Below are 25,722 nucleotides of genomic sequence, written 5' to 3'. Positions count from 1 at the left end.
ACGTTTTTGCAACTGATTTCACCTTGTGATTGTCACATTCACTCGGCAACCAGTTATGAGTATGTTTTTTTTCTAGCAACCTGGTGCTGCAGGGAGTTCCTGATATGTCTCTATGTAGACCTGTGTGACTGACATAATTATTTTAGAAAATGTCCTAAACCTAAATGTCCAAAGTAAAAACAAGGACTGACAGCTGTTATCAGACACCCACCAACATTAAGATTTTTCAGAATTTCCACACAAATGTTCCTCCACAAACACCACTGTGCACAGGACACACACACATGGGTAGAGTGTCTATAACATTGGCCACTTACTGTATTATCATGGTCCCACATTTGATGGCCCACATTTTTACTCAGGAAAGAAAGGGAACTACTAACTAATCATTTTTGAATTAGTGCATGGCAGCAGCAAGAGCAGTCATTAAAATCACACTGCTATTATTCATTAGACAGCACATAGACAGCACAGTTTTACTGTTAAACATAATCACGCCCAAGTTTCATTATCCGTGGGAAGTATTTATTATGAAACAATCCTGCAGCGTGCTCTTATCAGTGACTGCAATTTAGTGAATTCATGTTATTGACTCACTAATATTATTCAAGGTCATGATCCGCCATAAATAAAATCCATAAAAAGGAGCCTTGTAAACAACAGTGGACGAAGTTGACTTTTTGTCTTGCACTTGGCGGCACAGTAGTTCTCATACATATAGAAAATGATTTATCCTCCATACCATGTGGCAACCTCCTGATGTGAAATCACATTTTCGCACGGATGTGGTTATATTCTTGGACTGTTTACTCCTCGTGCCTCTGGGGCAGAGAGTAAATTGAGGGTAATTATTATTGGGGTATGGAAATGTGGACGGCCGTACATACCCGAGCGTGCCTCACTTACGAGATGCCTCACAAGAACACAAAGCGAGTAACTGACACTCGTCCACATGGGAGTCGCTCTCCCGCTGATGCTGACTGAAATCTGTAAAGTGTTTAAGTCGTGTCACCCCAATGCTACTTTGTGGATTGTGTCTTTTCATTAGGAATGTGGCCTCATCTATTTATATGACAGTCACTTGAGTCATGAGGCTTGAACAGCCTAACCCTAACCACAATGCTTTGCCAACACTGACCCCGACTGCTCCGATTTTTTTGTCTTTTTTCAGAGCTTTTGCCAAAATAATTATTTCCTAGTGTTATTTTAAAATTACTCACCTTATTCTTGTAAGCTTTTATCTCAACAATTTTCTGTCACACCCATGTCCAATCAACTATTTCCTCAGCCAGGTAATATTCTCCCATGCTTCTGTTTATATATCACATGCTTAGTGTTTCTTTGATCACCCTCCATCTTATGAGTAATTTTCTGTGAGTTTTCCGTAGTTGGAGTTTTGGATGATACCATTCTACACACCAAACCAAATCTCATACATTTCATATAGGATGTGCTGTTTTTTTTAAAGCTTTAGCCTGCACACAGTTGCTGCATATGTGCATGCCACTTTACAACCCACCTCCACTCCACTCTTCCTTTCATGCTGTGTCCGGCTTAATCTGTGTCATATGTGTTGTCAGTGACACCCACCCCTCCAGCTTTCCTTGTGTCCGTGGGGCAGGGAGGCCCCAGAGCAGAGCCATGCCACCGAATATAAATGGCTGCAGATGGAAATAGCAGTCTTTGGACTAAAGTGGTCCTTACTGTTTGTTCCCTACTACTGACTCAACTCTTGATTCAAATTCTTACAACGCTAAAGAAAACCACCACTTAAAAGACAGAGAGAAAAAGCAGAGGACAACAGTTATTGGGAAATATGTCGCATAGGTTGGATAGTCTTAAGCGCCTGGGTTGAAGGCTAATGGACTTCTTTTTAGGTTCTTGAAGACGTTTCACCTCTCATCTAAAAGGCTTCTTCAGTTCTGCATAGTACACAAAGGTTGGAGACAGCACATGCATGTACTAGTAGGGAAACAAAGTAGTCATTTGATTCTATGTTTTTTCAAATACTGCCTAAATTTTTCTGCAGTATTTTTCTGCAGTCTTTCTGACCTCAGTACTGGACACGTGACCAACTGTGCATTGGTGTTTCGTCACTAGTTGCTGGCATGTTTTCAAATTTAAGCAAAAACTAAAAGACCTAAAATGTTTCCTATATTTCAGTCTTTTGTGGATGCGCTCTACAGATAAATGGCACGAACCTAAAACATTTATATGTTTGTGCTAGCTTCAAACGTGAGAAGAAGGGTGTAAAAAAGAAAAGTTGTTGCTATGAGATGATACAATGTGAGCTATTCTGTCCCTCCCTTTGAGCAAAGTCTTGAAGTCTGCACATGTGATCTCTCCACGTTGTAACCTACTCGGGTTGCAGTTGAATGCATGCTTTGGCAGCTTGCATCTTAGCACTTCGCCTTGAAGCTATAAGAAGTTCAAGCAGGCGTCGTAATGATGTCATGACAGATGCTATAATCGAATGTCCTCCACCTTACACAACATTTGCTATACATTGCTTACAAAATACAACACAAAAACACCCCAAATAAGCCGCATCTGTTCTTGCTGGGGCCATTTAAGTTTCATTGCCTCTACATTTGTGTTATCATAGTGGTAGGTGCTCTCTCTCTTATTAGTATTGTGTCTATCATGATACCCTTCTACCTCATTTTCTATTCTATATTAGGATGACTGATGTCTTGAAATAAGAATTGAAACCACAGAGATGATTATCTTCAACACCGTAGCTAGAACATTAACAGATTTTCTTTCCATTATCAGCCAGGAGCAAGATTAAATCATGTCATCTTCTAGTTCCATATCTGTCTTTGTGCTATGGGCAGCATCCTAGCTGTTCACACATCGAGCTTTGGCTGCTAGAGGAATTTTTCACATTTCTGGCCCATTACGCTCGGCTGGGCCTTGATGAAGCCAAAATTACCTGCTTTAATTGCTGTGTTTTATAGACTGTACATGAGGCTACCCGCGCTAAATACAGCCTGCTTAAATTAATGGGAGCGTTCAGCGTTAGTGCATTTTTAATGAGGAACGGAGGCTGCCAGGATAGTTTTCTATATGATGAGGCACCCACTTTCCCCTTCGTTTGTGACACTGGCACGATGTGTTGTGGCGCCCCAGCACACACCAGCTGGTATCCAGTGTGACGCCAGGAGGAAGCCGGTGCGCCTGGTAAGGTGCGCCCCACCCAGCAGTGACAAGGAAACAAACTAGGCTCTCTCTTTGAGGCCTTTTTTTTTTCTGCAAGCCAAGCGGCGTGACATAAAACTTTCTGTCTGCGATGTAAATACCCACATTCACAGGCAACCTTTCACACAAATATACATGCATGCACATAGACGGCTTGGTATTTTTCCGTGTTCGTAAACGAGCGTGCACCTGTTGTCACTGCAAACGCACACACACGCACACACACGCATACATACAAAGCTTATCAAAGAAAAACAAGAGTTTACGGCGTTATATGTTATAGGATACAGGGTGTAACCCTGATTTACATTTGTATGTGGAGTGCAATGGAGTACGGAGAGTAGAAACGGCAGTCAGCAGAGAAGATAACCCCAAAACATTAACTCTAAATTTATGCCAGGATCCTATTCCCTCTCACTGAATTAATGCTTTAATCTCTTCCTCTTTGTTGCATGTGTACTTGGGCGCAGTGTGTGTTTGTGTGTTGGGAGGTTGGGGGTGGAGGATTATATTTCTCAGCAGCCACTGTTTTTAGTAGTTCTGTTGGAATGAAAGAATTTACCACAGAAGTCCGGCGCCTGAGAAATTGCACCTTTTTGCCATTTCAGTCTTTCCTCTATTCAAAGTCACACCAATAGTCCCCATCAGTTCTGCTGTCTTTGCATTTCCCCTTCCACAAAGAAATAGCTAGTGTTCTTTTAATGGGAGATTACCTTCAAATGCAAGCTTAAAAGATTATGCGCTTTCATATATGTCTTTGAGGTCCATTATTCGATGTCATTTCTTGAACATTCGGTGCTCTCCCTCACTTTTCCCCATCTCTCCTTTTTTGTATTTGTTCCGTGTATCTTTAATTCACTGCTTTATCTATTCAGATAATAGTCACCTGCTCCTAATGTGAAGCAAGACTTTCTTTTTTTCCCCCTTTTTTTTCCTCCCACTGGAAAATCTATGTCACATCTGTGACTTAACGTACTGCATCTTTGATCCCTTGGCTCACTCTGCATGCAGTACCGCCAACATGTCCACTGACAGACCTTATCCATAATTTATTCCATTCAAAAATGAAAAATCAGACGTATGCCGGGGAATATTCATTTTTCCCATCACCGTCCTGCCACCTGAGTCATCGCTTTATGAATTATTTTGACGATTGGTAATGATGTCCTGTGTTGGTAGGCCATTACAGGAGAGGAACTTAATTTGCCCATTGTTAATTAATTGCTTCATTCTTGGTGGGAGTAATAAAAATGCTATTAAGTAAAATACCTCTATCATTAACCTAACTTTGTTAATATGGGTATCAGTGGGGCTCAATAAACAAAAGCTGTAGAGCCTACTGCTGCATAGGGGTAATTAAAAATTCACTGTCATTAATTATATTGGATGGAAGATTTTCCAATGAGTTTGATTCTAGTTAGCTATTCACAAAGATCTCCATCAGACTCTCAGCAGAAACACAGACTTTTTATCGGTCCTGGGCTTCCTGCTGTTTATCTGCACTGCGTGAGTCTATGCAGGTTTGTGCAAAAGTCTTCAGCATCCCTCATTGTTTTTATTTTACTTCCAAGAAGCCAGACTTTGTTCTGATTTTTAAAGTGGTCTTTTGAAGTTTTTCTTTGAACATTGGCTGCTTTTTTACTCATTTTCAGTCCATTGCTTTCACCCGACCGTTTTCAGAGGAATGTTTTTTTGTTAAGCCACCTAACACTGACCTATGAGTCATTCAAGCATAATAAAGACACCTAACCCAAGAGGTGAAACAGTGTTGTGTCTACACATAACAGACAACTTAGCAAAGAACCGATTTCAAACTGCATCTTTGAGTGCCTTGTTACTAGCGGTCTGTCACAGAAACACATCATTTGTTCCAATTTTTTTGTTCGATCTATGAAAACTGCCAAAGATAACATGAGAAAGAAAACATGGCATGTCGCAGAATAGTGTTTAGTAAGCACTTCGAGGAAAGTGGACAAATGGAAGACAGAAGAAGAGTCCTGCTTATAGAACTGTAGTGGATGGACAGCATCTAAAAGTCTTATCCTAAAGAAACAGGAGGCAGAGGGTGCCAAATTACACAAGAATTGTAACAGAAAATCAGTAGACTTTTCAGTCCAGTTAAACTCTCTCCTGACCTCCTCCAGTCTTGATTTTTTTTCCTTCAAATTGGAAGAGAAAAAGGTACAACAGTGAGTGTCTACAGCCATCTGTAAAACAAGTTGGAGGCTATTCATAGTTTGAGGCTCAATTTCTGTCAGATTTCTGTCAGATTTGGATCCAACATGCAATATTGTGTGCAAAGCATCTGATTAGAAACTGCCTCATTTTTCAGCATGACAAACAGGCTGCCAGTGCAGTAAAAGCACACCTGGATAGAAAACAAACAGTGAAGAAACATCATGGATTGGCCTCCCCAGAGTTCAGACCTAAAAATGATTGAAGCAGTGTGAGATCATCTTGACAGAGAACAGAACTAAAGGCAGCCAACATTGCCAACATTTATCAAGAAGTCTGGAGAACTACCTCGAAATTCTAACTAAAGAAATTACAAGAAATCTTGCCTAGGGGAGTTCATATAATCTTCATATAATTTTAAGAAGCCAGTAAAAATACCACTGTTTACAAGATTATATTTTATCAGACGAGGTCCCTCATTTGGACAGGGACTGTGTACTACAACAAAAGATGTAATTTGCCAGTAGTCCTTGGACTATAATGGTCTACAAAGTGCACGTGGCAAAAATCTCGCAACCTGCCTATAAAGTCCGTAAAAACTCATGTAAAGATATCTGTTTATAGGGATTAATAATTAGATAGTGTGATAGAGCTTACATGTGCTGCTATACACGTTGGTGCTTATTGTGCCATAATGCCCCATAAGACACGGCTTGTTTGAAGGTTTTACCAGATGAAAGACTGGAATTATGCAAACTGCAATAAAATGTGTTTGGTCAAGAGACCATAAAGTAATTCTCAGGTTAAATATCTGCCATGTCGACCTGTATAAACAGACATGTTTGCACTGTAGATAAAACCTTGTGATAGCTGTAACATCTTTAGTGGAAGTTTTTGGAAACTGGGTAATTTTCCTAAGAAGCACAACACAGAGAAGGTAGCCCATAGAAGAATGCCATGAAAGAGGTAGCAGGACTTTTAGTTGTAGTGCGTCACTGGTTCACAGTTAATAGGATCTCAGTGGAAAACGTTGACTCAACATCAGTAAATTCCACGGGTAACATTAATCAGCAGCTGTGCTTCTGGGAAGTAAAAGCACAGTTTTAGTAAAGGCGTAGTAAGGAAAGCAAATCATTTTTTCTCAGTTCTCTGCAAACGTACCAGAAAGAAACGAGTGAATTGCCGGAGGAACTCCTGCATTGCATCAGTAAAATGAGATGTGGGCATCGTTGTCAGTGAAGATATTAGCTTAAGAGATTTTTTTCCCCCTTCCATTTGTTTGTTCTCGAGACAGCTCTGACAGCATGACTTCACTTGCACCAGGAACAGGCCTCGAGATTAACATCGAGATTAACATTGCCATCTTAATGCATCTCCAAGCTCATCGTTTTGTTTCTTCTCACTATCCCCCCGTCCCTTTTTCCCCCTCCCTGCTTTCTTTTTCCTCCTCCTTTTTCATCCCTGTCTCCATCTTGTCACATTTCTGAAAAACTGGCAACAAAGGCGTGAAATTGATGTGATGAAAAACAACTGGGATATCTCTATGAGCCATTTGCTTTGCCGTTATGGCCACCCTCTCTCCCCTCAGCGTGGCTCTAGGCTTTCTGTTGCGATTGAGGGCATACTGCAAATTAGCCAGCAGCTATCTGAGGTTACCAGCCAAATGCATGGCTGACCTCGCTCCCTGCCAAGCATAGCCCTCCTACCAGCTTTATGCCCAAACTTTGTTTCACTGATGCTGGGCTTTCATTGCCCACTTGTATTTATTTATTTATTTATTTATTCTTTTGCCGTGTTCAAAATTGCGTTACAGACACATATGAGCCGCAGTATTTATTTACTTTGTCACACCTTTAATAATCCTGGAACAATTGAATTTAAAGAGAGGATGCGGTGAAAGTTTAGAATACCTAATGTTACTTATGTTAATATAATTCAAAATTGCATTTGCACTGACAAATGGCTGCAGATACTCCAAGTAAGAATAGGATAATAATAAACAGGGATTAATCTTTGCTGTGTTTCATGGAGCTTAGATTGAGTATTATGCTAAAGCCTGCTGGTTATCTTCTTTCTTTCTTTCTTTATATATATATATATATATATATATATATATATACAGTGGGGCAAAAAAGTATTTAGTCAGCCACCGATTGTGCAAGTTCCCCCACTTAAAATGATGACAGAGGTCAGTAATTTGCACCAGAGGTACACTTCAACTGTGAGAGACAGAATGTGAAAAAAAAAAAAAATCCATAAATCCACATGGTAGGATTTGTAAAGAATTTATTCGTAAATCAGGGTGGAAAATAAGTATTTGGTCAATAACAAAAATACAACTCAATACTTTGTAACATAACCTTTGTTGGCAATAACAGAGGTCAAACGTTTACTATAGGTCTTTACCAGGTTTGCACACACAGTAGCTGGTATTTTGGCCCATTCCTCCATGCAGATCTTCTCGAGAGCAGTGATGTTTTGGGGCTGTCGCCGAGCAACACGGACTTTCAACTCCCGCCACAGATTTTCTATGGGGTTGAGGTCTGGAGACTGGCTAGGCCACTCCAGGACTTTCAAATGCTTCTTACGGAGCCACTCCTTTGTTGCCCGGGCGGTGTGTTTTGGATCATTGTCATGTTGGAAGACCCAGCCTCGTTTCATCTTCAAAGTTCTCACTGATGGAAGGAGGTTTTGGCTCAAAATCTCACGATACATGGCCCCATTCATTCTGTCCTTAACACGGATCAGTCGTCCTGTCCCCTTGGCAGAAAAACAGCCCCATAGCATGATGTTTCCACCCCCATGCTTCACAGTAGGTATGGTGTTCTTGGGATGCAACTCAGTATTCTTCTTCCTCCAAACACCACGAGTTGAGTTTATAGCAAAAAGTTCTACTTTGGTTTCATCTGACCACATGACATTCTCCCAATCCTCTGCTGTATCATCCATGTGCTCTCTGGCAAACTTCAGACGGGCCTGGACATGCACTGGCTTCAGCAGCGGAACACGTCTGGCACTGCGGGATTTGATTCCCTGCCGTTGTAGTGTGTTACTGATGGTGACCTTTGTTACTTTGGTCCCAGCTCTCTGCAGGTCATTCACCAGGTCCCCCCGTGTGGTTCTGGGATCTTTGCTCACCGTTCTCATGATCATTTTGACCCCACGGGATGAGATCTTGCGTGGAGCCCCAGATCGAGGGAGATTATCAGTGGTCTTGTATGTCTTCCATTTTCTGATGATTGCTCCCACAGTTGATTTTTTCACACCAAGCTGCTTGCCTATTGTAGATTCACTCTTCCCAGTCTGGTGCAGGTCTACAATACTTTTCCTGGTGTCCTTCGAAAGCTCTTTGGTCTTGGCCATGGCGGAGTTTGGAGTCTGACTGTTTGAGGCTGTGGACAGGTGTCTTTTATACAGATGATGAGTTCAAACAGGTGCCATTCATACAGGTAACGAGTGGGGGACAGAAAAGCTTCTTACAGAAGACGTTACAGGTCTGTGAGAGCCAGAGATTTTCCTTGTTTGAGGTGACCAAATACTTATTTTCCACCCTAATTTACGAATAAATTCTTTACAAATCCTACCATGTGAATTCATGGATTTTTTTTTCACATTCTGTCTCTCACAGTTGAAGTGTACCTCTGGTGCAAATTACTGACCTCTGTCATCATTTTAAGTGGGGGAACTTGCACAATCGGTGGCTGACTAAATACTTTTTTGCCCCACTGTATATATATATGTATGTATATGGCTTCTCTTACAACCAGTAAAACATAAGGTATATGAGAATTTAAAAAAAAAAAACTCCCCTCGGTTATGTTCATCCCGACGCCTCCCTCGTGAGCCATGAAATCGGGCTCCGACTTTATCCCAGAGCCTCACGTTTACAAGGAGAGATAAGGGCAGTTCAGACCTATTGTTGCAGCCGGCATGACCCTAAACATAAAAGGCCATCTCGGCCATCTACCATTGTGTGCAGCTACAGTATATATTGAGCTGCATAAACCCATCCTTTTGTGTGAAGTGAAAAGAGAAGGGGCCTCTTAATTAAGCTGGCGAGAACGTAAGTGACTTCCTACGTGCATAAATGAATTCTCAAGGAAGTAACTGTGTCATCCTGGATGTGGATAAATGAATAAGTTGCTGAATGCAAGCGGCAGTAAGTGGGTTAGCATGTAAATAAATGAATAAGTTAGCAAATTAGAGTTTAAGTGTGTTAGCATGTAAATAAATGAATAAGCAAGTGAATTACAATGCGAGGGAGCTCGCAGGCTTGAATAAAGATGTTAAGGAAGCGAGTGTCAGCACTGCAAAGGAAGTTATCTCTCTCTTCAGAAAAGCCTTTGAGGACACAGTTGTTCCAAGCACGGTTTGTTGCAGGGCGGTGAGACGGCTACATCTGGCCCGCGCGCGTCATATTTTCTCATGTACAGATGACATGCCAATTACTCCTTAATTACACGCGTCATCTGGACCAAAGTGCCCAATGCCAGTGCTGATTAATCCTGTTTATTGTGGCACTGATGACAGTCCCGGTGGACACAGACGACCACAAAAGCACACAACGAGGGATTATGAAAGGCATCGGGAAAGGAGGCTGCAGGGACAGGGAAGCCAGGGCAAGGGTTGGCTGACTGAGCGGCTGCCTGACACTTCCCCAACGCTGTAAATTTCAACCACTGATAATCAGATATACTGAAAATAAGTGATGAAAATCGCTTTTATTTTCCAGACAGTGGAAACGGCTCGGGGCATAACGACGTCTGAGTGGAAAAAACGAGGAACGCTTTGGTTGCCAAAAACACTGAGGTTGCTTACTCACGAGGAAAAAGCCAGCATTATTGCTCAGCCCGGGCCCTGCAATGTGCTTACACACGCTTTCGTGCTGATGGGTGGCTGCCAAGTCATTTGAATATCATGTCCAGTTAAAATCACGATTTTACACACATCAAAACCAATTACTTTCTGTCGTCTTCAAATCCGCATCTCATTATCTCTTAGTTGTTGTTGCTAACGAGAGAGAGCGGGAGAGTGGGGGGGAGTATTTTTGCAACTCAGTTTTACTTCCAAAAATGTGACAATCGCGAGGGGGCAACGAGGCCATGCTGGTGGTAGCGGGGGCCTGCGTGCGTATATCTGTGTGTGAAAATCTAGACCTTCCCATAAACGAACATGTAGGACATGTGAGGCAGATACCCGTCGTAAGCAGAAAGATATCAGACCGTGACTGGAATATGCGCGGGATGGGAGTGTAGTAACCACTAGATTTAACCCTGAGATACTGGGTGTGGACAGACTGGCACTGGGAAATCAAGCAGGGGATCGTGAGGTGGCTTATCTTTCAGATGAGAGATGGAACAGCTTCGGAGAGCGCGGGGAGACGGTCGTCGGCCTCCCATCGCTCTGACCCTTTGTCAGGCCGATACTTCCTGTCCCCCCCAATCACGCCTTCCTGTACTTAGGCTTCCATCTTCCTTCCCTTCCTTCCATATCTGCCTCTAATTCATGCCCGTCTTTGTCCAACGCTTTCTATCACTCACAGCAGCTCCCTCTTGCTTTTGTTACTCCCTGTCACACTCTCTTTCAGCGTTAGCTCCATCTCCATCCATCTGCTCCTTTTGTCTCTTTGCTCTTTTTCACTAGGATGCCTTGGCAAAAAATGGGTATTGACTGTGTCTTCTCTTTCCTCTCATCCCTGCTCTTTTTTTATCATTATTATTATTATTTTATTTCATTTTGTTTTTTAACGTCACTGTGTACTCCAGCACTACAAGCTCCTTTTAGGAGGTGATGTGAAGACTAGTAGAAATGCACCCTGTAAGGGGAAAAAAAGGTGATGATACAATCAGTTTTATTGTGCTGTAAGGATTTTTTTCAGGCTTGTGGTTATACACCCGGTATGCAGCAGGCTGCATGAAAGAATTGCAATTCGCATGCATTTTTCCCTCTCTCTCCCCCCCCCCCTCTCATATTCCCCCCTTTTCCTTCTCTTTTCATTGCTCAAAATAATTAGACTGCAGTCTGGACTCAGGGGTGTAACGTTTCTGTTCACGTTTCTGTGATACAAGAGTGAGTTGAAGCACAAAAAACCCCGGTTGTGCTGTTCCAGAAATTTCTACCTGTGCGCCACTAAACACGCCCCCCTCCCGCCTTTCCCCCTGATGCTGTTTTAATGTGGAGTTCCACAAGGTGCAGCGCACTTTAGCTGACCTAATTCTTCCTTGGCACTCTTCCAGTGTTAAGAGTTCATAAGGACTGCGCTGTCAAGGCACTGAGCCCTGCCACTCTATTATTTTAGAAATCAAGCAACATCTGTTGTGCTGTGCCCCCACCCCCCCGACTCGTGAGTCACTGGAGATCATTTTGCAGTTTGCAGAAGAAAAAAAATGCACCTACATTTGCCCGCAGCCCAGTGATGAGACCCCGTTAACGTATTTTCACTTTGTTAAACACGATCCAACGAGCAGAAAACTGGCACTCCTGTTCTTCTGTTGCCTGTATGATTACTGTGCCGCACAGATCCGTTTTTACAGGCCACGGCTTTTTGGCTCACCAGCTTAAACTTTGCATTAAACTTCAAAAACTGCCTTAGCGGACAGCGTGACAAGCACTATTTTCACATGCCCTTTCAGTAGGAGAAAAAATAATAAAATTTATATGTATATATATATATATATTTGACTGCGAAACAAGTGCATCTCATTTCCTCTAGTTACATCTTTGGGCATGTGGCATCTGTTTGGATTTTACAGCAATTTCAAAGTTTCGGGGTATGAAGCATTTTAAGCACAGGGAGTGTGCGAGTCTTGTTTATGTGTGCGCGCGCTCGCAACCCAAACCCTCATGGTCCATAAATTTTAATATTGCTTGTGAGTACTATACCCAAGCAAAACACAAAGTGCCTCACAAGTCCCTACACAGAGCGCTAGTTCTCCACCAAGATGCATTTCACACCAGGCCCGTGCTTGCAGTTACCCTCTCTCTCTCTCCCTCTCTCTCTCTCTCTCTCTGCTGCCACTTTCTACATGCATCTTGCATGACTCACAAGCCCAACAACAGCACCACAACACGCGGCTTCGGAGGGAGTCTACAACTCACTTTGCCATCTGACCGTGATATTATTTGAGCATAGTGGTGGGAGGGGGGCTGGTGATGGTGGTGGTGGAGGAACGGCCGCTACTGCTTATTCTCCACCTCCCAAAAAAAAACAGAGCTGGAGTAAGGAAAAGGGGGAGGGTGGTCCTGCGCTGCGCCCCAGGCTCCTTTTTTGTGTTTACCAGTCCCTGCGTGGGACTGATGCTATTTTCAATTCCAAGTCTCAGCCATGTCTAACTGGCCCTAGCCTCTTGATGCCATTTGCCTTAATAATATGGGCTGGATGCTCCGTGGGGAAAGTAGCTGCCATCCTGAGAGTGGCTAAATGACACAGTGGAGTTCATTGATGGAAAGGATTACATGCTTGCACGCAGGGCGGCGAGGCAACGGGTCCTCTGAAGGGCACTACAAAGAGAGGCGAATCTTCACAGGGGGAGAACGCACTAGCTTACTGTATGTCAAAGGGGGCGAGCGTCGGCATAATTTGTAGCGTCACACTGTTTATCTCACTTATAATGCATGAGTTGGCAGCCTATGGAGCCTGAGCAGATGTGTGGACATGCACTGCAGTGCTGAGAGGTAAAAGATGAAAACTGTTTTTAAAAAGTTGCCATACATTTAAAAGTCTAACCCATTTGTATTTTGTCTTTTTTTTTCTGATTTAGCAAAGCCTACTTTGAACACAACCCAGTGTATTAATTCGACACCATATCAGAAGCCCATGCATGCACTGTGTATCCATTACATTTCCTGTAGCCAGTTCTGTATGGCATTACATCCTATGTTATTGTAGAGCATTTGACTGTTGCGAAATGTGACCACTTCCTCCTCTGTCCCCTAATAAGGAGAAAACAATATGACTCATCCAGTGGAAAAACGACCCCCGTGCACCGAAGATCCGAAAGCACATCCACCGACAGCGCGCCATGCCAAGCATAAGCTGTCTTATTATAGGCCTGAGTGGCACATGAATAGATGCAGCACTCTGCTTTACCTCTGCCCTCAATTAATTCATATGAATCCAGCCACCATGTATTAAAATGGCCAGATGCTAGGATGGATTCAGTTGGGAGCAATGACATGCAACAAAGTGATATGAATCACGCCCCCCCCCCACCAGACACACACCCACACACCCATGGTGTGCAGAAGCACACTCTCAAAGGGCCAGTAACACAATTTAGAGATAAAGCAAAACAAGACACGGCCACTTAAAGTTTAAGTCACAGCTGACGCGGATTTAAACAGGATGCGTTCGAAGTCGACTCGTGATCTTAATTTCACCCGCAGAACCCGTCCATGTAAATTCTGCTCTTAAATAGAAATGTTAATATCAGATTCAATCTAAGACCAGAAATGCAAATAGGCGGCTCTGTTCCACGAGTCAGGCCATGTTGAATATTCAAACAAAGATAATTATCTGTGGATTAGACCCATTTTGGCTTTGATGACTTCTCTTGTCAACTGACTTTTCATTGAATTCCTCTAATCCTTTGTTTAAAAAAAACCATGTAGTTTGCCTCCTTGTGAAAGCACGTATGTCTCATTTAACAGATCACATTGCTTGATTTTTTAGAGACTGGATCAGCGGTCGCTTTTCTTTCTTTCTTTATGGTCCATCTTGAAGCAGGTTAACGCTCAGCAGTTTGCAATATTCAAGCCGTTAGCAGCGTTTTTTTAGACATGCTATGCATCAAATAGGTGCTGGCAACTTTTCACACTCCATCTTGTAGATTTGGGCCTTTTGCGAGGTGATATCTATAAGAGCAGCTAAACGCAAGGGTGGTGAGAAAGCGAAGACCCCCGGGCCATTCGCGGGAGCAGAATGATTGAACACGTCGTGATGTTGGTCCCGTAGCTCGCAGTGCTTTGGCCCGACTTTCTCCTCTGACGTGGGCTACTAAACATCACCTATTTCTCATTCTGCACAAGCCTGCGTCAGTCTCCCCTCGTACTTAGCCATTCATTATCAGCTCTCTGCAACTGAAACAAAAGCTGTGGCATTTCAAAGATTACCTGTACTTCAGTAGGGCTGTAGAGCCCCGTTTTCCCCCCCACCTCTTTTGAAACGACTCCTATATCTACAAACATCTCCACCACTGCATACATAAACAGCCAGCCTACAGCAAGAAAGTGTTCGCAGAAAAAACAACAACAGAAAATGAATCAAAGGCCATTCAAGAAAGAAAATCATAGTACATCTATATTTAGCTTCTGTAGTCTTAATTGGCATGAAGAGTACAATCAGATAAGCCATTTGACTGTGACTCACATGCTGCTTCAGGAGAGGGAGAAATATCATTTACCGGCTTTGGTCTTTTACCAAGGTTTGTTTTTCTTTTTCTTTTTTAGTAAACCATGAACCTTAAAGTGTCTATCCGACCGGTATCTCCTGTCATTGCACTAACAGACATTTGTTAGACACACAAACAGTGTCGACCCACTTCATCTACACGTTTTTTTTTCTTTGATCACAGAAGGACTTAAGTCCAGGTTGTTGAGCGTTTTATCCGTGCCGCACTCACAAAGCCGCCTACCTTTACTCTCCATGTCACTCCCATGTTGCCCCTATATTACTAACTGTGTAGCGCTGGTCCATCTGGGCTCTGTGAGGTCACTGCACACGCCACCTGCTCCGATCAGGTTTCGCCTTGGCTCCTGGTTGGCATCTCTGGGCATGCGTGGAGAGGCAGATGTATAGATTTAGTGGTACACATGCCCTCACATGCCTATAAGCGTACCATACACACACTCATATGGTATGCACGCACACACACACGCACGCTGAGCATACACTGGTTTTCCTTGAACATAATCGGTGCAGTTTACAATTTGCATTTCCAGCTTTGTGTGCAATTTTGTGTTTAATGAGATTTATTGTAAGTGGATCGCTAATATTGGGAGGCAGCTGCTCCTTGCATGCAGGTTGGCTTAACAGACTTACAACGCGTGCACACACACACACACATGCACACACAATCGGATAGGGGATGAAATATCCCGTCGAGCGAGTTTCTTATTGCAGAAATGTATTGTCAGAATTGAAGTTATTTCCCGAGAATAATATCCAAACAAGAAAATGCTTACATCTTAACAAGTGTTATTTGTTTACAGTCTAATGCAATAGTGTGGGTTTGTAATAGCATATTTCATTAAAACGCTGAGAAAATTCCCAACTGACGCTTAACTCCTGACGGCTTCAGTGCAGAACTGAGCTGTAATGGATGATGAAAGGGAGACAATAACATTTAGCACACAGTGAATTACTCCTGCTGAATTCCTGTCAGTGCTCCAACAGAAAAACCACTGTTTGAAATGTCCACAAAGCTTTTGTTTTTATTTTACTGAGGCACTGTTGCCTATACACCTCTTGTTTACACTGTATACATGGTTAATACTGCCACCTGTCCTTTTCTTTATTGCCTCTGAATGGACAAAGAATTACTTTCCAAAAGGCAGAATTACCTTCTTTGTACTATATATTATATGCCAAAAAAACAAAGCTGTTTTTTCTTTTTTCTTTTTTCTTTTTTTTTTCCAGTCATGAAAGAACAAACCTATTTTAGAATCTAAAAGGAAGGATTTCAAATGATTTAACCCCCATATTTACAGAAAATAATGCAAAGTAATGCTTGTGATTGTTGAATTGAATACTCTGTTTGGATTTGATGACATCACCACTTTCACAGCTGCCTGACCCGGTTGAAGATCTCACAGCTAATTAGGTTAATTGGTCAGTAATATGATTAGGTGTACAAAGAGCATGGCAGTGAGTCTTTAAGTAAACACTGCAGTGTTGATCTGTGAATATCAGCCGCTGTGCATTTTCACACCACATGCTGCTGAACCTCTGCACAGTATTGTTGCATTTTCTTTCTTACTATTTATGTTTATTTTTATACCTTTAGCTTAATCTTTTGAACACATGTAGAACTGCAAACCATATATGACAATAAAGTCTAGTCTATTCTACGAAGTAAAGACGGGAACAGTTTATCACTCTGCACAACCAAAGAGTGCAGCAATTTCAGAACATTTTCAGTAATTCAAACATTTAAACATTCTAATATCATTATTATTATCCCCTAATTATAATTCCATTATTGGATTTAGCTGGCAAGACCGAAAGCCAATTTTTTTTATGGCTGCGTTGCTGCATGAAGTTGAGAAAAACCTCTGAGAATCACTGTCAGTGAAGAAAGAAAAGAAACACATAAACAAGGTTGAAAGGACAACACGCGCAACAGCCTCATTTAAAAATGTACTCTGAGGGCGTCAGGAAATCATCCTGCGGTATGATGGTTCAGGATTAGAGGTTCTTTCTGAAAATCATGGACACTGCATCCTCCAACCCGAAATCCTGCAGCTTTGTTATCTTGATGTAGGTGCGCATGAGCAGGCACATCTGCGAGGGCACCATTAACGCTGAACAGTCTCTGCAGGATTCGGATCAGCATGTGCTGCCGACTAGATGACATATCTTTTAGGCAGAGACTGGCTTATTTCAGTAAGACGGTGCCAAACCACATTCTGCGCATATCACAGCAGCATGTCTGCAGGGGGGAAAAAGAGAGCCGGGGGGCATGGGGAGGGGTTGTAAAACGGGAACAGATCAGGCTGAGAAAGTACTTTAAATGAACAATCGTTTCATGCAGCAGAAAATGCAATATGTTCTTTGCTTATTGTGGAGAAAAAAAACCCTATAATTACAAAGCTGAAACTTAATATGACAGATTGCACTGGTGCTTAAACTCATTAAATTGTGCTTTACAGTGCTGGTGAGACATCATTTGACTTGTGCTTTCTCCATTATATGGTCTCCAAGTTTTCCTGGAATCAGTGATACAGTTACTATTAAGTTGCTGCAGAAGAATTGTAATATCAATATGCCTTGCACATTTGCAAACAAACTGAGATCACGAGGCTGAGACACAAGTTCACATCCAGAATCTTACTGATTTCGTTCTAGTTAATCTTCCAGTAAAGCAAGTAAATTGAATTAAGGACTGCTCTTTTTAGTCTGTGCAAATCCCACGAACCACCCTTCTTAACCTATTTTCATAATGCCCCCCCCGCCCGGCATATGGATAGATGGGTTTTGAGTTTGGCATTTTTTGCAGTGCACGGAAAGGATTTTACTATGTGCGCAGCCAGACCCCGCCTGCTCAGCGCGCGTCACTGGCGAGTAGTGTGTGGACGCGGAGTCACTCCCCTGACTACTTTTAATAGCTTTGTCATGTGATGGAAAGCAGTTGTAAGACAGGTGCCCTCGGTTCATTCTCGGCGAGGGGCAGCAGTTGCCTCTGTGAGAGCGAGTGGGAAGCGTGTGTGGATTTCCTTTTTTTTTTACTTGGTTTCTTCCCCCCCCCTTTTTTTTTTCTTTTTTCTTTTTTTTCTTTTTTGTTTAATTTTTCGGAGCGTCATTCAGTGGCTGGATGGCGTGGGACAGGTGTAACCAGGACTCGGTGTGGAGAGAATTAGAGGTGAGCGCATCAAATAAAATCCGGCTTCTTTCATCTCTCTAGCCCTCTGGACTTTTTTTTCTCCCCTCTGGAACGATGGACAACACTGGCACGATGATCTCCACATAAGTCTGCACTCTCTCCCTCTCTCCCTCTCTCTCTCTCTCCTCCTCTTCCTCCTCCTCTGTTGCCGGTGCTGTTCGTGGCTTAGTGCGCGTCTGGACACGGTTGAGGATGCGAGGGATATACGACACGGGAATATATGACAAGTGGAGGGAATGTGCGGAATCTCCCTTTTCAGCCCAGTTAAAGATGTAGTTGTTGTAACGCGTGCACGGGCTCGGGACCATTGCTCTCCACGTAGGATCCCTGTTTAGTCGGAGCAAGTGCTTGCAAGCTGGCGGATATCTTTCCAACCGCGGACTGTACGCGCTCCGGTGCCGAGAAGGTTTTCGTGCCGAAATGACTGAAATGTCTCAAAGTCAGGTATTTCGCTGACGCATGAAATCCAAAGACGAAAATAATTCCTTTGATGTGCTGTGTCCAGATAGCCAGGTGATTTTTTTTTTCAAATGCAAGTGCAAAGGTTGTCCACACTGACGCACCGGGTATCTGGCATTGCGCAGGAGCATGTTAATATTAACGGTACCGGTACCACGTCTGTGTGTCAACATTCCTGCCGGAGGAATGCTGCCCTGGCTGGACGGCAACATCGCGTCCAGCTAGAGTAGATCATTCCGTGTTCTTGCGAATTTATTTACAACATTCTGCTGATTTTAAACGCTTCATCCAAGTCATTAGCTCACTATCGCTCCTGTCTTTTTTTATGCAGCTTACTTTACCTGGTTAAAGCGCATGCAGACAATAACGCACATCAAAAGGATACTTATTCGTCCCCCCTTTTTTTTACCCCTTAATCTTCCGAGTCCACCCAGCTTGTTATACAGAGGTACTTGTCTGCGTTCATTATCTCAGTGATGCCTCAGAGAGGGTTTTTCACAGTAACTACATAACTGCAATCCGGCTGCACGGCTGCGATTTTGTGGTCTGCGTGATCAGATTATGAGAAAGAAATCAGCTCTTATCTAATTAAAATGCGGCTCTGTGTGTACGTGTGTTTGTGTATCTGTATCTGTATATGGACGTGTGTGTGTGTGTGTGTGTTTTGCAGACCGTTTTCGGGATTGTTTGTTATTCGGACACCCTCCTTTGCACTTACTTCCAGGTACGCTCCAGGAGAGCATCGTTTTTTTCCTTATCTTTTCTTTTTTTAGACTGCGATTTTAGTTTCCACTCTCAACCCTACCAATGTGCGTGTCCTCCTTCAGCCGATCGATGCTGATAAAAAATGTATGCACGTATTAAAGCCCTGCTATTTAACTGTCAATCAGCGCCGCGCTCCTTACTTTAATAATCTCTCTAGCAGGTGCTTTTATGCGCGGTGCGTGCGTAAATCACCGGAGCGCTGTGGTGCACCCTGACTGTCTGTCTGGCGGCGCTATTTCATTTGTTCGCTAAGAAATCCATAAGATAATTGAGCACAGGGACGTCCATCCTCTGAATATCCTAACGGCTTTATTGCCATTTCTTCATTCCGTGTCTTGTCTGACTGGATCATCTGGGGGTGGGGGGAAACCTAAGACGCAGTGAATCTGTCCTCCTCTTCGCAGTCGCAACATAACGGATTTGTCTCATCACGGTCTTAAGTCATCGTGTATTCGTGTTGGTGCGTTTCCGAGGACAGATGAACTGTGACACCGGTGTCTGGGCGGTTTTTCCTTCTTGGCACAGCATCCGTCTCTCAGCTTTGCCCTGAGCCGAACCCGACTCTCACCCCTCCTCAGGCTCCGGGCCAAACACATCCGGGCTTCTTATGTCGTTCTTAAGGCCGGCGTTAATACATAAACAGACGCGTTGTCAAGGAGTGTGTAGACTACAGTATGAAGCTGTTTTCACAGGCTGGGTTCAGCATTTGCATAGTCAAAAGTGTAAACATGCAAACATCCCCCGCTCTGGGGGATTTTATTTTTTTAATTTTAATTTTTCCTTTTTAATGACCACTGACTCTCTGATTCATAGTTTGCCCCAGAAGAAGCAGACTTTTGCTTGTTCAGCTGCTGGTTCAGGGGGGAAACAAACTCACACACCCCCACATCTGATGATTTGTGTGTGGCAGAAGCTGTAACATCTTCTGCATACAGGACACACTGGATAGATTACATAAAAGTGGCTGGTGAATAACAAAATGTCAACAGGCAGCATTTAGTAGCGGGGAGGCCGTTACCAGTGGCAGTGTAAGCAGCACACTGGGAGGCTGAAGAGAAGCTGAGTGGAAACAGGTTGCGGGGCTTGCACGTTGTTGTGCAAAAACAAGCCCGTCAGAAAAGCTGTTCCGTTACTTATCGATGGAGCGACAGTGAGAGAAGTCATGAATTCCAGCTACTTAGTGTGTCACATGAAAGTGGCAGATCAGCAGAGGCATCCAGAATGATCAAATGAGGGAATTAGAACGTGAATTGTCACTAAGACGAGAAGCTCGGGCTCATAATACAAATGTATGAGTTCCCCTTGTCATGCCCAGATTACCAGTCCCTCTATTCTTTTGCAGGATGGCTCAGATAATTCATTTTCTGATTTGCACATGAAAGATCTGTCATTTCTGTCTAACCATCCATGATGTTTTTCTTTTTTTAATCTTTTCTCCAGTGTGCTGCCTTGGTTGGTGAAGACCAGCCCCTCTGCCCAGACTTACCTGAACTTGACCTCTCAGAGCTGGATGTCAGTGACTTAGACGCAGACAGTTTCCTGGGCGGCCTCAAATGGTACAGTGACCAATCAGAGATCATTTCTGCTCAGTATGGGAACGAAGCGTCCAATCTTTTTGAGGTAAGTACATAAATATCACAAATCCAACTATTAACGGCCTTCATTAATGTCTTTCTCATTGTACGTGAATTATTCATAACACGACTAGCAAAATGCTGTGGGACATTTTGCATCCATGGTCATTTCATTATTTGCTCTCCGAGGGGTCAGCACTGAGCTGGGATAAAAACACGGCCAGGCTATCGCATTCTTGAATGCAAGCCAAACACAATGCACAACTGTTGCCAGTTTACAAATACGCTTTTTGCAGGAGGAGTCGGTGTGAGGAACGATAAGCCCGAAAGGACTTTTGTCCCCTTTTTTGGACCCTGGCCGTGACGGGAGACAGCCTTATCAAATCCTGGAGCATTTATTTCAGTTCAGAGTTGGTAATGCGGCACACATCTGAAAGAACGCGTCCGTAGTAAATTTATAGTCGGGGCCACTGTGTTGCAAAATGCTTCTCAAAGGTTGGAGTGTAAAACTTTAATCTTTGCCCCGCTTCACTTCTCTCCCCCTCTGCTTCTCTCTCTCTGCACTTCTGTACTATTCTTTCCATTGGACTCTCTTTCTTTTCTCACCCGGCGACAGACGTCAGCGGGTGATGATCTGGCCGAGGCCATAAAGCCATTGGTCTTGGGACTGAGTTCCAGTCCCCAGTTCATTATAAGCCTTTATCAGTGCCAGAGATAGACAAGAAAGACTGAGATTGGATGCTTTAGCCTCGCCTCAGGAGGAAAAACCCCATCTGAGAAGGCAGTGCATGTGTGTACCTGTAGCGCAGTCCTGTAGTCACACTCCTCGGGTCTCTGTTGTGTGTTTTGTGCGGCTGTGCGTGTCCTCGGTGGTCTTGCAGGCAACAGTTGATAACAGACTAAATTCTTTCCACCACTACTACCACCACCACCTTTATATCACCAGACATTCTCCCACCGTGGACCACCCCAACACACACACACACGCGCACACACAAAGGGGGGTGGTGGGGTCTTAAGTACTAGCTGGTGTGACTGTGGCTCCTCTGTCGTCTGAGAGTGATATGGCTTGCAGCCACCGAGTGGCTCAGGGGATGGATAAAAATACCAATGAGAGTGTATATGCGTGCGTGTGTGTGTCGTTTTTAAAACACAATGGAACTTAGCACCCACTGAGGACCCCGATGAGGGAACTAGCTCCGAGCGAGAAGCTGTGACTGACTTCCACTGTGAGCCTGAGCTTGTATTTGCGTGCCTACAAGTGCACATGCTCCCGCACACCTACGGCACGTGTCCGACAGCGCGTGAACGCCGTACGTCGCAGTAAGCGGGTGATGTTTTCATGCGCTCATCAAGCCAGCAGCTATTGTTTTATGCCAAGAATGTGGAAGGGCTTCCAATTAAGCAGTGAAAACTGGGGTTTCAAAGGAAGTAATACATTTCCCTGACCAGGGATTTTTCCATCTTTGGAAAGTTTCTAGTCACCATATGAAGCACTCAGTTCATCATACTGCAGGACCCAGTTAATCCTACTTAATCTGACAGAGGAAAGTTTGCTGCTCGGCAAGGATCAGAAGGCTGGGGGCTGCAGCTGTACTTCCTGCACCCCACCCCCTTGATTGGCTTCAACACAGAACAGAGAAGCATCCAGTGAAAAGTTAAAGATTAGAGAAATTGTTAATAAATGGCTAGATTTCAAGCCTGTAATTGTGTGTGTGTGTGTGTGTGTATATATATATATACATATATATATATATATATATATATATATATATATATATATATATATATATATATATATATATATTTATTTATTTATTTTTATTTATTTTTATTTATTTTTAATGCATGTTCCTCTCCTTCCAAATAAATAAACCTCACTCACTGAGTCTGACTATATGTGCGTTCTGAGAAAAAGCAGCTAGCAGATTATCAAGGCTGTCTCCAAAAACGTGTAACAGCTGGGTGCAGCTGTCAAGCTGATGCCCCTCTTTTTAAAGTTTACTCCCTGGAAGTTTGAACCTGCGTTCAGTTGTTAAGTGATTCAGCTGCTGAAACGGGTTGCAGCTTTGACAGAAGGAAAAACATGCCGCTGTTTCTTTTGCACCGGAGCATTTATTCTGGTTGCATTTTAATGCGACGCAGTACAGTAGCAAATGAGTAAACGGGGTCTGACTTGACAGTTGGGACAGGAAGTATTGCATCATGGAAATCATTGGGCCATTTTCACGCAGGGAGTGGGTAACGTCGCCAGCTTAAAGTAGGTTCGAGTACAGCAAGAGGTTAAAGTGATGGCGGTCCTTCTTTTACAAATACAGTGGGTCACTTTTACACAGCTTTATCTGGAGAATCTAAAGAAGCCCAAGCTAGGGTGTGCAAAGAAACAAAAAAACAACAAGAACAAAAAGTGGCATTTGAACAGTCGCCATTGCTGTTGTCATCACCACTAACAGGCCTCCTATGTGCATGCCTGTCTTTTAATGTGACTCTGTGCATTTCAGGCTAGTGCCATGCTAACTCTTTCCACCATAACACCACATTTGAAGACCTCCCCTGTACCCTTAATGACATGCTTTGACTCATTCGTGTATATCAATCAAGACTTTGTTTGAATAGTTTCCAGGTTTTTCAAAGGGTAGCTGCATAGCCAGAGACCACCCTCTGATGCACACGCAGTCATTTTGTTCTATAAGCAGGCCTAAAACATGACAGAAACCGCTCAGTTCAGAACAGACCTTCAATGGTTCCTCATAGTTGGCTTTCAAGGGGTAAAGAGTTAAAAGTGATATGTGGCTTTTACTGGGTTGGTTGCATAAAAAGAGTGCATCCCTTTGAAGGTCTTTATTTTCTTATTAAGGGGTCGATGGGAAGTGTTTGCACACTTTTTAAGCAGCATGTGTGTGTAAAAATACTTTGTCTGTGTCTGTTTCTGTGTGTATATGCGTTCTGTTCTGGAAGCAGTGCTTGGTATTAGATCACAAGCTGTCCCCTGGCTGGCCTTTTGCTCCTTTCCCTGCCACTGTCCCAACTGTCCCTGACATCAATGTAGAGAATGATAGACCCCCACCTCCCCTCTGTAACACACACACACACACACACACACACACACACACACACACACACACATAAAAGCTATTGCTCCTGGCCCGGCTTGTTTGACACCTCTTCAAAACGGGCCGACTGTGAAAGTCCACGGTCTATTTTGGGCTGCAGTTGTTGAGGGGTAGTTACTCCAATAAGTTCCCAATGTACTGCCAAAGATAACAGCATAGAAGTGTGACCCAGTGTCTTTGGAACCACAGGTCTCTACTCAGATTTCGTGTCAACCGTTTGAGTGATGGAAATGTGTCACACTGGTCTGGGCTTAATTCAAATTCCACTGTGGACGTCCTAGCGGCGGTCCCTCAGGGACGTGGGACGGTCACATCACATGTATGCATGGGAAGGCATTTACAGCTGTTCTCTGCTGCGAGTCAGCCTGCGCTATTATGAAAGAAAACTGGCTCCGAGTGCAACTTTTGGCATGTCAGGGCTGCCTATACCTCGATACGTGTGAGATGCGCTTATGATAGATGGACAGGTGGAAAGACAGGACAAGGGTGAGATAAAGAGTGAAACAAAGAGGAAAGAGCAGCAAATGACAGGACAGATGCAGAGGCATGGGGACAGATGGATGGTGAAAACGTATAGACCAGGAGGGCCTTGGGCTTGTGCCAGCCCGAACGAAAGCCCCTGGATTGGAAGTAAAATGTTATGGGCTTAGTATGTAGTAAAATAAGAAGCCGAGGCTTAAAGCATTATTCAGATATCATACAGAGACGTGCTGTGAGAGCATGCATGTGGTCCGTGTCACATATGAAAACTCTTTATATTACTCCAACAGGATGCTGTGTGTTCAGAATGTGTGTGTGTGTATGTGATGGCACTCGCCTTCAAAAGGCATTATGGTGCTTTGTCTTGTTTTGTTTTTGCCTTATTGGACAGATGCTCAGGCGCTTATTCTTAAGTAAAGGCAGATTAGATTTATTGGGTCATCTTTAGAAGGCTTTGATAAAACATGCTGTGATGAAATGTTTTCCTCAAGCAGCCCTGCCTACTTGTGTAAGCACAGATTAGCTCACACACTTGTTGGCGTTATAGCTCCTGTGAGTTGAAACAGGAACAAGCACAAAAAGCCATAGACCCTCTGAGAGGAATTGTCACGCCCACACACACACATATACACACACACACACACACACACACACACACAGCAGAGACCCTTATTGTCCCTGTTCCTACTCCCTGCTGAATGCCGGTTGCGTTTATTTTGCAAATTTATGCTGACATTTGAGAGTACACCACCCGCATCAGTTCACTGCTCCAGCAAAGGGTGTATGAATTATCATATTCCTCTGTATAATATGATTTTCTCAAGTGAGTCTTATTAGAATACACCATACTTTCCTCATCTCGAGTTCCCTTCAGTTTTACTGTGCCGAGACATTGTTTGCACTGTCTGCTGGAAGAAATCCTCCATCACTGTCGAGCTGAAGGCAAGCCGCGGCTTTCGGGCCCGCAGCTCTGCTGTGCTGCTCCGTTTCAAGACACATAAATGAGAGGGAGCGCAGACAAATAGGCTCAGATGTATAGTAGAGAGAGATGCCGACATGGGTTGTCCAAGCCTGTGTCATCTCGGAGCATCTGTCAGATCCACTCCACAACAAGAGCTCTCAACCCGCCTGCCCCATAACACTGTAGGCTCCCTTTTCCGCCTCTCTCCCGCTCTCTGTCTTTTCACTCCCAAGGCAAGGCATTTGTCCCTGGCTCATGGCAAGTTGGAGCAGCAGTGGCTAAACAAATATATTCTGGCCCCCCAACAGTCGCTTCTGGAAGGAAAGGCTGGAAGGGAGATGGGAGCAAAGGAGGAGGGAAAAAAAAGGATAGTAAGCAGAATGGTGAATATAGCC

General features: G+C 43.6%; 1 protein-coding gene across 6 annotated transcripts in view; it reads left to right on the top strand.

Annotated features, from left to right (window-relative positions):
- The window catches only part of ppargc1a (peroxisome proliferator-activated receptor gamma, coactivator 1 alpha), a 310,372-nt gene that overhangs the window by 256,556 nt on the left and 28,094 nt on the right, over positions 1 to 25,722 (top strand). For 2 of the 6 annotated variants that reach the window (XM_086283580.1, XM_086283577.1), the window contains exons 1-2: positions 17,698 to 17,954; positions 20,640 to 20,819. In XM_086283580.1, the coding sequence (XP_086139706.1) occupies positions 17,907 to 17,954; positions 20,640 to 20,819 (228 nt within the window). In that variant the 5' untranslated portion in view covers positions 17,698 to 17,906. Of the gene's footprint in view, positions 1 to 17,692; positions 17,955 to 18,005; positions 18,420 to 20,639; positions 20,820 to 25,722 lie in introns of those variants that run through there. The other 4 variants (XM_086283565.1, XM_086283568.1, XM_086283570.1 and 1 more) reach the window with 3 other exon arrangements.

The sequence above is a fragment of the Aulonocara sp. 'chitande type north' Nkhata Bay genome, linkage group LG3 (assembly GCF_057382095.1).
Source record: "Aulonocara sp. 'chitande type north' Nkhata Bay isolate Kocher_YH1m ecotype deep benthic linkage group LG3, A_spYH_male_GT1.1, whole genome shotgun sequence".
Classification (NCBI taxonomy): Eukaryota; Metazoa; Chordata; class Actinopteri; order Cichliformes; family Cichlidae; genus Aulonocara; species Aulonocara sp. 'chitande type north' Nkhata Bay.
Note: the sequence above shows the minus strand (reverse complement) of the source record. Positions and strands in the feature narration are given on the sequence as shown.